At 38.6% G+C, this 12,546-nt stretch overlaps 1 protein-coding gene across 2 annotated transcripts in view; it reads left to right on the top strand.

Annotated features, from left to right (window-relative positions):
- The window catches only part of rab35b (RAB35, member RAS oncogene family b), a 72,520-nt gene that overhangs the window by 29,740 nt on the left and 30,234 nt on the right, over positions 1 to 12,546 (top strand). For both annotated transcript variants that reach the window (XM_048556542.2, XM_048556541.2), the window contains exon 3: positions 1,752 to 1,875. In XM_048556542.2, coding sequence (XP_048412499.1) covers positions 1,752 to 1,875 — 124 coding nt within the window. The remainder of the gene's footprint in view (positions 1 to 1,751; positions 1,876 to 12,546) is intronic.

Raw genomic sequence — 12,546 nt, 5'->3', positions numbered from 1 at the left:
TTTAATAGGCTGCTTTTCATTATCACAACTCTCAATTACAAAGGTATTAATGCCATTGAAATTTTGTTTTAAAAAGTAGAGTATGGGTAACAGGACAGAAAGGAGTACAGATAGTGATGAAAGGAAAGCACAGGTTGAGGGAAAGACGTTTGCAATGGTACTGGAAGAACTTAGTGGTCCACTGAAGTACTGCCATGGGATCTTTCACACCCATCTAAACTGGCTAATGGGACTTGTGCTTCTTTAAACCTTGTCTATGAGCCAAGGTCTGAGTTAGGGTTATTATTGTCTCTGAATCAATATGGAAAAAAATGCTTGCATCCATATAACACCTTTTTTATGTTATCAAAAGCTCTTTATAGCTCAACTATGTACTTTCGCAATGTAGTCACTGTCGTGATATATAAATAGAAAATGACAATGAGAATGGGTTTGGCATTTTTAAAAAAATATCATGAATAGCAGCAGCAGCAAGAGACCTAGCTACCTGTGTTCTACAGGTATCTGAAGGATGGAGTCTTAGTTCAAGACCAGTTCTTTCTGCATTTGAATCTCTTGTACTGCGTGTGTGAAGTTTAGTGATAGGCTAAACTCTGATCAAATAGCTATGGACTTTAGCCCTCTTGAGACCATTATTGAGGCACTGCTTGACCTCCGTTAGAGAGAGGGAGAGCCAGTTAAATGCGTACACTCACGCTAGAGGTCACAGAATACTGAGGTTGTATGTTGTAAGTACATTAGTCTGTACAATCAGTGTGTTTTTGATATTAGCACTTACTGCATTATACTCCCACATGCAGGAAACTATTGTGCATGCTTTTACAATCCACTTTTTTATCGTAGTGTTTATAATGTACAGGAACAGGCTTTTATTGGTTTTGTTTTCTCAGTGAGTTCTGTCACATTTAATTTGACCCTCTTTTTGTACTTTTGCCAATTTTCCCCATGGCCCCCCACCATTCCCAAAGAAGTAAGGAAGAACCTGTTTTTACGACAATACGATGAATTTAAGAGAGTGAATTGGGTGTCCTATTGGTCTGTACATTGTTTCCTCTTAATATTTCCTATACCTGATTTATTGCTCATGTTGATATTTGGGAGAGTAAATTCTTCTCTCTTCCATTTTGAGTCTTGTCAGTCCTGATAGATGTTCTCCAGAAATCGTACCACATAATCAAAAGATCTTCCGATAATTCTAACTTCACGCAGATGTCAAGTGAAGTTACACCGTGTTGGCGTTGCCTTCCTTGTACTGATCAACCACCACTCTGGCCTGCTGAGTTAGAGGAATATGCTCTCATTTTCTGTTTTGCTGCTGGGAGGAACTCCAGTTTGCTAGGAAATATTGAGGTGAACTGAACATCTCTTGCTTTCCCTCCCTACATAATGTTCAGTGTAACATCTACCCAGTTGTTTGGGTTTTTTTGTGCAGCCTTGGTGGAGTGTTGCTTTGATCTGCCATCAGCAGCCCAACTTTAGTTAATTTTGAACGGCTTAAGCCTGCTTATACAGTACATAGGTGAAATGGTACCCTAGTTATGTAACCACAACACTCAGTGAAAAATCCTGCCACAATCTGAAGATGCTGACTAAAAGGCCTAATTCCCCCCTCCAGCTTTGTTTTGGAATTGAAAATGTTACCCAAGGTTCGTTTCTGCACTGTGTTAAGGGCCATCTCCATTCTCAGCATAAGTGAGAACATTCTTTGTTGAACATTGAGCATTTATACTGTTTTCCTTTTATGTTCACAGGCAGCTATATTACTACGATAGGGGTAGATTTTAAAATAAGAACTGTGGAAATCAATGGAGAGAAAGTAAAGTTGCAGATCTGGGATACAGCTGGGCAAGAACGATTTCGAACCATCACCTCCACGTGAGTCCACTTTTCACTTATCCCATATCAGGGTCTAATGCTTTTTATTCCTACAAATTTTATTTGGAGGCCACTTAATGGAGCAGTCAATAGCGTGTTTGTTTAAATTGGATGCTGAGGCTGTCCAAAGTACAGGCTTGAGAATCATTGTGTCATTGTCTAATGGGCTTGTCTTGCTCTGTAGAGAGAACCCAAGAAAATTCTTGAGACAAAGCAATTAATTCTATCTTGGTTTACAAGCTGGGTGTGCCCATTTCCACAAGAAAGCTCATAAAACAGTTAAAGCTTGTCTCTGGCAAAAGAAAATACTTGTGGTATCTTCAGCATTTGATTGAATATCCATTAGGTGCTCTTAAGAATCAGATTTTCTTTGTTCCATGCCAGTTGTCAATAATCTTGACAGTGAACTCATCTGAAAGTGCGGTGTGATTTGTATCCATAAGCCATAGGTAAAAGTTCCCATAGGATTGAATACTCCACAGCCTTGTTATTTCCACATTTTCACACAAATTAGGAGACTTTTGACCAAATTGGACCTGTTCCAATGGTGTATGCAACTATTGGAAGCGGCAGTTGTTAGAGACTCTGCATGTGAGCATAAGAACCAAACCAGTCGGTTGTTTTCTTCAAATTGGCACACTTTAATTATGCTATTCTTGTGATGGGCAGAGTTAAGTGGGAATTTGACTACACCAATGGTGACTGTATAGTAGGAACTGAACACAGTGGAAAATAAAAACAAAGAACTGTGGATGCTCTAAGTAGGAAACAAAAACAGAAATTGCTAAAAATGCACAGCAGGTCTGGCAGCATCTGTGGAGAGAAATCAGTTAATGTTTTGGAACAAGTGAACCTTCCTCAAACATTTATATATGGACTTCAGTTCGATCAGTAATGTTCAATTTTGGAAGATTATGGAGATTGAAGAAGTCATCGCATATAAAGCTTCTGATTTTTTTTGTTTTGAGTCTGTCCTAGAATACATGACTTTTGGTTGATATTTATCAACTCATCTTAAAGTTTATTCCTTGAAATGCGTTGATTTGAATATTGCTTTATGTACAATAGCCACTCTCTTGCCACTTTTTGATACTACAGTTCTACAAAATATCCATTACATAATCATTTTGTACACCGTAATGGGATGGGATCAGCACTGTGTGGTGGAACAGTCAAATAGATCATGGCTGATTTTTCACTCCATCTTGCCTCCCTGGGTTTCGTAGCCCTTTAATACACTCACCTATTTAAAAAAAAGCTAAGCAATTTCATGACTGAATTTAATAATTATTCTAGCCTCAACAGCTTTTTAGGGTGAGACTCCTAGTATCCACTATTTAGTTGGAAGACATGCTCCCCGACATCTCTACTTAAATGGTGTAACTCTAATGTGAGGTATGCCACCTTCTTCTACAGTCTAGTAAGTCAGTTAAAATTTGCATAATCAATCTGCATTTCCTTCAGTACGCATTTGTAAGCAGGTATAAGTTTTAGCAGCACAAGATTATAATTCGAGTGTTATGGTTTAATTAAACTTTTAACCAGGCGAGACTGATGGTCTCTGTTTTCGTGGAGCTAAAAGCCTTTGTATGATGCGTTCAGCTTCCAGTCTGTATTATTCCCTTAAGTTTGGAGTTTTGTGCTCTGTGCATACTGTTAAGAACTGGTTTGTTTGATTTCTTAGCCTTATGGTCTGTATATATAGTCACGTTCATTTGTATTAGATTGCATTAAGTTTGGGTTACCTGTTTTAACAATGATTTGGTTTCTGCTCCTCAACCTCGTCTATGGCCTGAGGCATAGCAACCCTCAAGTTAAACCACCAGTTTTCTTGCTCATGTTGTCATTCTTGATCTTTGTTTTTTTTTCTCTCCCTTTTTTTTTTCATCCCCCATCCTGTCTGTCTTTTCTCTCTCTCCCGCTCTCTCTTCTATGGGACAGTGATGACATTTATATTGCTTTGGACGGTATTCACTGTTCATTTAGAATAAATTCATCCTGCTTGATCTTTGCATTGCAAGGCACAATTCACTAACATACTGTGTCTTTGGTTTTGTGACATCACTTCCTATGGCATTTCAGTTTAATATCTAGACAGGATATCTAAGTTAGAATGAAACTAGTTCTAGCAGTTAATTCAGATTGCTGCCAGCGGGTGTTTTCAAATTTGCTGTTTGCAGTTTCCACTGTCTACCCCTCTAACCTAGTAGCTGTAATAATGCCTTTTTATAGGGGCACTCAGTTTGAAAGAAGGTGGTTTAGTTTTGTTTTTGTAACTGAACATTTTTCAAAGCAGCTGGTAAAAGTTTTATAAGCAGGTTCACTGGTGACAATGTATATTTTTGTTCTTTAAATAGGATGTGGCTATCTCAGGCAATATCAGAATTTGTTGCCCATCCCTAATTATCATTGGCTTTCCAGGCCGTTTCAGGGAGCAATCAAGAGTCACTCTTATTACTGTGGGTCTGGAATCACACATGAACCAAACCAGAAAGGATGACAAAATTTTCCTTTATTAAAGGCCATCAGTGAACCATGTGCGGTTTGGTAGTAGTTACGGCCACCATTACTGAGACTAGCCACAAAGATGAGAATAAGACCCTTTTATTATGACATCACTAGAAGTGAATCAAACAAGTCTCTCTGGCTGTTTGCAACAGGCAGAGTATGGACTCTGTTGAGCTACTCTAAGCTTGCGAAAGTTAATTTGCCAACCTTTAAGTGTGAGTCTAGAATTAAACAACATGCTCTAAACATGGTGAGCGTACCTTGTTAACTCTGCTTTCTCCCTACAGATGCTGCCAGGTCTGCTGAGTTTTCCAGCAATTTCTGTTGTTGTTGTTTTAAACAACCTTGATTGTGCTAAGAATTACACTTGAAATTATCGGTCACACTCTCATAGCAGCTCTCTTGCTCTTGCTAGAATCTGTATATATTGTCTCTTGGCCTCTCATTGCAGTTTTTCTCAATCTATAGTTTTGAGAGGCACCCATTCCCTGGCAATGCCTGACCAATCTGGGTTGGTTTCTTAGATAACAAAGTGTGGGCCTGGATAAACACAGGGTTGGTTTCTTTTTGGTCTGGTTTGAATTTAACAAAAAGCTTGGAAGTTTACTGTTCCCTGGTGCATTCTCCGTGGCAGCATCCTAACCAATCAGTACCGTTTTCTCATTCCTTTTTTTAAATTGTTCCTTTTGCAATTCAGTATTCTGGTGATTCTGCCCTGATGGAGTACAAGATGAAAAACTGTCTCTTTCTTAACCAGTCGCCTTTCTTCAGTAGTCAACTATGTGACTAGGCTCTACTTGGAACCTCGTTATTTTATCAGAATGGTAACTGTGCTTTAGGTAGGTATTTTTCCCAATCATGCTTTATATTCTGCCTTCAACCAGTGCCAAATGCTGAATGGCCGGTGACAGCATGTAGCCCTTTTATCTCTACAGTGCTAGAAATGTTGTATTGGAACTCGCCTGATTCCTGGTCAAAGTTGTAGTAGACTTCAATAAAGTTTTGTAAAGCAATTAAATGGCCATAGAATGCCGCTACCAATAAAAATTCTGTTTGACTATTAGCTTGCCTTTGATTTTCTGCTTATTTGACTGTTTTGTCGTCATTGTCTAAAGTAATCCAGTAGGCAAATGGGGACGAGTAGGAAAATTATCTATCTTTTAATGAAGACCAACCATTTGGATGCTGATCATGAAAAGATTGTGCACATCGGTCTGTTGAACTCTGCCTTTGGTAGTTGAGGAATAAACTATGGAAACTGAATAAAATCTTAGTTCCTTTAACCTCAAGATGTGCCAAAGCAATTCACAGCCCATTAATACTTTTGAATTATAGTCGCTATTGACAATGCTGTCCTGTTCCTCAAAAGGTCCCAGAAATAGAAGTATAATAAATGACCAGACAACATTTTGTGATCAACCTAATCAGAGTTGCTGTTACACATTTCTGGAGCGGGTAGGACTTGAACCCAGCCGTAGTGGCCCAAAGTTAGGACGCTACCACTGCACCACAAGAGCTTTTATACTAGAGTTTTGGCGTACTAGTCCAATGGTGTTACAAAATTGAGGAATGGACGGTTTTCTTCCCTAGGATAGAAATGTCAGTTACAAGATGAAGTAAGTTTAAGGTAAAAGTGGGGTAAGTTTAAAGATGAGTGTTTTTCTTAATGTACAGTGGGTGTTAAATGCCTGCAAAGTGTTGCCAGAGGAGGTGGTGGATGCTAATACAATAACAACACTTAAGAGGCATCTTGACAGATAAATGAATAAGCACGAATAGATAGGGGGACATTGGACACACTATATAGGCACCGTATTTAGTTTAGAAAGGCATCATATGTTGGCGCAGTCTTGGAAGACTGAAGGGCCTATTCCTGTGCTTTACTGTTCTTTACCGCAACGCTGCTATCTCGCCAATATATGGTAAAATAAGTTGTTTTTATGGGGTACCACTTCAACCCATCAAAATAATACCCTTTTATGCTCACTAGAGGGGATGACAGAGTCTCAATTTTAAATTCTCATCCCAAAGGCAACACCTCTGATATTTGTGCATTCTCTCAATGTCAGTTTGGGTTATGAACTTAAATCTCTCTCTTTGACTCCCAATTCTTCTTAACCTTGAGACAGCAGAGCTATCACACCAGGGTGTTTTATGCATTTTAAAACTAACTTAGTTTTGAGGCTTTGGTTCAGAATTAATTCATCTGTCATAATTGTTAAAGCTATTTTAAGTTAAATGCAATAAAAATGGAAAGCAGCATTTTCACAACTTTTTGCTGGTTGAGCATAAATTATTAGAATTCATCTGTTTCAAAATATCATGTAGAAAAAATACTGATATACTGCCTTCCTCTGTCTCATGCAATAAGAGGAAGTGGATAACCTATATGAAATTAATTTTAAAAATTCTTGTGTACGAGTATGGTCATGAAAATTTAGGCTGACTTGTATCAATGTGCATTTAAGGCAGTAGTCCTCTGAAGGGATCATGGTGAATCTGTGTCGGTTTCTTAGATTCATGCAGTTTATTTGTGGTGTTCTGGGCACTATTTTCTCTCATTCTTGTGCAGTTAAGTTACTCTGGGGAAGGGGGAGTAACTAGAATTCTATTTGGCCTATTTCTCTTTTTTTTTCCCCCCTAATTTACTGCAAGCAGTAAACTCACCATGTAGTTGCTTCAAAAAGAGTTTCAGCATTTTGTTATCAGATTCATACGCTCGATTCTCATTTTCCACAATAGGTTCAAAGGCACTCCCTAACGTAGACATCCGCTGATGAAAACCACACTTGTAAAGTTACAGGAAGTTCAGTCTCCACTAGTGTGCATTCTGCTGACTCCAGCCAACATTTAGTTGTCTTTTTTTGTTCAAGCTGGTTGGGGAGTTAGCAAGTTATTCAGAATAGCAAATGAAGATATAGTTTTTTTAAAAAGCACTTGGGTTTGTTTTAGATTTTTAGTGACTAAGGCTGTGGTTATAAGTCACAATTTGGCTGTATTTGGTAAAGTACGTGTACATTAGGGTCTGACCTGGGCTTGGTTCTGTGTGAGCTAAAATGAAAGTAGGAAGGTATCTGAAAAGTGGCGGTTGTCACTTTTTTGTAAACTTTTTGATTGCTTTGTTTCAAAAAGAATGCAGTGTGTTTTAGACTGCAGGAGTCTTCCTTGACTGACAGTCTTTGTTATGCATGTCTGGTAATCTAAAGAAGAGCTGCAGCAGACTTTCTCTCACCACAGCTGTTGTCAAACCAGAGTTTCTTTGGCATTTCTCATTTTTATTTCAGATTTCTAGCATCAGTATTTTGATCTTTATTAGCTGTGCCTGCTTTATAATACTTGGAGTGGTTTGTGACAGTAGCACAATTTCACTTACTGTCCTTCTTATGTAGTGATCACAAGTGATTAACTAAGATGGACTTGTCTTAATGTTATTATAAATAACTGAAAGTGCACAAATGGGTCATGTTGAATGGCAAGTTAAACATTCTTCACTATTTCACTTGTTTTAAAAAAAAAATACCAGTGACACTAAATGATTTTTTTTTTAATTTTATGGAAAGCTAGTCAGCCCATTTTTAGTTCTGGATGATGTTTTGCCCCATTTCAACACCCTGGTCTGCTTAAAAATGTTTGCATCTGCTCCTGTGGTCCTTTCCATGTACTAATAGCTATCTCTGAAGAACATTTTTCAAATTTCATTTTGCTAATTAAAACCTATTTCTATTATGCATTTTCAATTTATATAATATTAGTCAGGATTTACCTTTTCCATGCTCTTTTTTTAATTTTATATCCGTCCATGAGACTACTTCACAGAAGCAGCCTTCCTGCCAAAAAACTAAAGTTACACTCTTTTTCATAACTCTGAACCATTGCTTTATTTTGACTGCCTTGTGTTTAGCCCTGAAGATTGATTTTTATGTCTCAACGTTCAAGTCTTTATTTGTTCTGCAATCATTAAGCTGATTAACCATCATCCTTACCGACCACTGTCTCTTTGGGTTTTCATTCTTATCTGTTTTGCTATTAATGGGGAATATTTTGCCTGTTGTTTCTTCCTAGTGTAGTGTATACTAGTGCTTGAAACAAATGTATTGTGTCATACAACATAGTATTGAGTCTGAGTCTCTCTGTTCTGCCAGCTTTGTGGAGAAAGCAAGCATTAACATAAGTTGAGCCCTATATGACTTTTCAGGAATATTGGGTTAAACTTAACTCTTTCTTTCTCGACAGAAGATTGCAGGCCTACTGAATTACTCCAGCAATTATGACTATTTCAGATGTCCGGAATCCATAGTGAATCGCTTTTATCTTTCTGTAGTTTCTTTGCTGCTTCCTCCAATTTTATTGACCCATCTCATCCTTTTCTTTCCTCATTCATGGGATGAGGGTATCCCTCACCAGTCAGCATTTATTGCCCATCACTAATTGCCCAGAGGGCAATTTTAGAGTTACATTCGGCCAGATCAGGTCAGGATGGCAGTTTCCTTCCCTAAAGGACCATTAGCGAACCAGATATGTCTTCCTGGCAATGGTCATCGTTAGATTCTTAATTCCTGATATTTTATGGAATTTGAATTTCGCCATCTGCTGTGGCAGAAATCAAACCTGGGTTCCCAGAACATTTTCTGGGTCTCTGGATTAAGAGTCCAGTGATAATACCACTAGGCCGTTGCCTCCCTCCTTATTGATTTCTAAATTGTTAATTCAGATTGGAAATTTAATTAATGGTTCCAGCACTTTGGCATCAAACCCTGAGCCAATAAAAATGGAAACAGCTCCCTGAAGCCCAACTAGCCCATGCCAAACATTAACCCAAACTAAACTTGTCCCACCTGCCTGCTCCAAGCCCATGTCCCTCCAAACCTTTCTTATTCATGTACTTATCCAAATGTCTTTCAAATTTTGTAATTTGTACCTGCATTCACCACTGCCTCAGGAAGTTCATTCTACGCATGAGCCACAGTGTAAACAAAAATAAAAATTTGCCCCTCCATGTCTTTTGTTTTGTAAATCTGCCCTGTCACCTTAAAAATATACCCCATAGTCCTGCAATTTCCCCCCCCCCCTTCTAAGGAAAAAACTATTGTTAACTCTACCTATACCCCTCATTATTTTATAAACTTCTATCAAGTTGCCTCTCAGCTTGCTATTATACTCCAATGAAAAAAGTCCAAGCCTATTCAGCGATAATAAAATGTGAGGCTGGATGAACACAGCAGGCCAAGCAGCATCTCAGGAGCACAAAAGCTGACGTTTCGGGCCTAGACCCTTCATCAGAGAGGGGGATGGGGGGAGGGAACTGGAATAAATAGGGAGAGAGGGGGAGGCGGACCGAAGATGGAGAGCAAAGAAATCCGGACCTAGCCTATTCAGCCTTCTTTTGTAACAAACTTTCCGTACATGGCAACATCCTCGTAAATCTCTTCTGAGTTCTCCCTAGCTTGATTATATCAGGGCTTCCAGACAGTATTCCAGAAGCAGCCTCGCCAATGTCCTGTACAAACTCAACATGACTTTCCAATTCCTGTCCTCCAAAGGACTGAGCCATAAAACCAGGCATTCCAAACACCTTTTTTAACCGCCCTGTCTATATGTGACACAAACTTCAAAAACATTACATACCTTATGACTGTCTGACTGTGAGAGACTTCATACACCATAAGATGCAGTAGCGGAATTTTAGATAAGTTTGAATGTATTTTGGCTCGTAGGGCAGAAAGAAGAATATTAGATAAATCCAACCTGAGAGACTAAATGGGTAAGAGTTTGGTTGAAGTGCTTTTGAAGATGGCCTGAATATCTAGAGCATAGAACATTACAGCACAGTACAGGCCCTTCGGCCCTCGATGTTGTGCCGACCTGTCATACCACTCTCGAGCCCATCTAACCTACGCTATTCCATGTACGTCCATATGCTTGTCCAATGATGACTTAAATGTACCTAAGGTTAGCGAATCTACTACCGTTGCAGGCAAAGCGTTCCATTCCCTTACGACTCTGAGTAAAGAAAGTACCTCTGGCGTCTGTCCTATATCTTTCACCCCTCAATTTAAAGCTATGCCCCCTCGTGCTCGCCGTCACCATCCTAGGAAAAACGCTCTCCCTATCCACCCTATCTAACCCTCTGATTATTTTAAATGTTTCAATTAAGTCACCTCTCAACCTTCTCTCTAATGAAAACAGCCTCAAGTCCCTCAGCCTTTCCTCGTAACACCTTCCCTCCATACCAGGCAACATCCTAGTAAATCTCCTCTGCACCCTTTCCAAAGCTTCCACGTCCTCCTTGTAATGCGGTGACCAGAACTGTACACAATACTCCAAGTGCGGCCGCACCAGAGTTTTGTACAGCTTCACCATAACCTCTTGGTTCCGGAATTCGATCCCTCTATTAATAAAAGCTAAAACACTATGCCTTAACAGCCCTGTCAACCTGGGTGGCAACTTTCAAGGATCTGTGTACATGGACACCGAGATCTCTCCGCTCATCTACACTACTAAGAATCTTACCATTAGCCCTGTACTTTGCCTTCCGGTTACTCCTACCAAAGTGCATCACCTCGCACTTGTATCTGCTTCAAAGCTCCTTGGGAGTGGGAGGCAATGTGTGTTGTTAAGATAGAAATGAAATTGGTAACTAGGGCTGGAGTTTCTGGTATAAGCTAAACAATGTTTTTGGTCTTGCCAAAGTTTTTAATTGTTGGCTAGTTTCAAACTGGATCTTTAACAGATCCTATGAAGGTGGCAGTCATGGCGTTGCTGTTGAAGAGAAGCACACAGACCTAAGGGGGCCATTATCAGCTAGCTTAACTGTTTGTATCTGCCTAAACTACATACCATGTGGTATCTGTAAAGTGCCAAATAATTAAGAATAGCAAACTCATTAAATGTTAGACAAGAGTTTCTTGGATTGAAAAGTTATTTTTTATTTCCTTGCTGCTTGGCTTAATTTTATGCGTAAGGTTTTTGTTTTGTAAAAGCAAAATAGTGGATAGAAAATCATTTGGCATTAAACAATTGTTTTGTACTGTAGAGATGAAAAATGTGATATGAACTATTTGATTACATAAGTCTTTATTTTAAATTGGCTTTTGAATTTTAGTTTATTAATATGCATTGCTGATCTGAAGTTAATAAGTAACTTGTAAGTATTTCTGTGGCAATGGTGATTTCTTTTAAAACAGTGTGTGGGAGCTGCTTTGCAGCCTTATTGGCTTTTGTTTGTTGGGTTGTAAAATCCTAAAGTAGACAATTAAACCCTCTTTTTCTGTTTTTTTAATTAGAAATTTCAAGACTGAAGTATTTTTAAGCTTGGGGGAAGCGCTAATAGCTTAGACAGAGACTTTTCAGCTTTACTTTTTGGTAATTCCGTGCAGTCCTTTAGTTGAAAGATGGCTGTATAAGAACAGTGCTCCTGAAAAGGGGAGAATATAGCAAAGCTAATTAACTTAACTTAAGGAGTTAGTCCCAACCCAGAAGTGTTGGGACGAAACTCTGAAGGGGTTATTTGAAGCTATCAGCATTTCTAATGTAGGTGTTAATGTCTCATTTTTCTTTAAGCTTGTTAGGAAAATATTTTGTGTATGTTAAAAGGAGTGCTTTTGGGTGCCGCATAAGGGATTTCTTGAATTTGTAAACAAATTTTGGGACTAATAAAATTACACACTGAGTTTCAAAAACTTTTTGAGTTTGTGTAAGAATAAATTGACCTTTTTAGTTTTTTTTGTCAATAAGCTTGTATTTATTAGAGAATTTGCAACATTGACAGTTTCTGCCTCAGTGTAGGGCCACTTTATAAAAACACAGATTATATTATCTATCAACCAGATTTCAGTTTGGAGTTCTGACTAATTGGAATTCTGAATTACATAAGCCAGGATCATAACACAAGTTCAAAATCATTATTTGAGAGGAAATAGGAGATGCCATTGTCTTCTGTATTAGATGTTGCCCATTAAGTGAAGTAGTTAATGGTTAATTAAGTCAGTCCTGATCAGATGTTAACTTTGATTTGCACAGCCAGCCACTATGATTATGCAAATTGTTCCACCTTTCCACCATCCTGGGATCTTTGCTTTCTGTACAACACGGGTGAAACGTCAGGTTTATGGCAGTAGTTTTTAACAAGACCAAGAACTTCGAGCCTGACCAAGAACTCTTTAT

The sequence above is a fragment of the Stegostoma tigrinum genome, chromosome 26, assembly GCF_030684315.1.
Source record: "Stegostoma tigrinum isolate sSteTig4 chromosome 26, sSteTig4.hap1, whole genome shotgun sequence".
NCBI lineage: Eukaryota > Metazoa > Chordata > Chondrichthyes > Orectolobiformes > Stegostomatidae > Stegostoma > Stegostoma tigrinum.
Note: the sequence above shows the minus strand (reverse complement) of the source record. Positions and strands in the feature narration are given on the sequence as shown.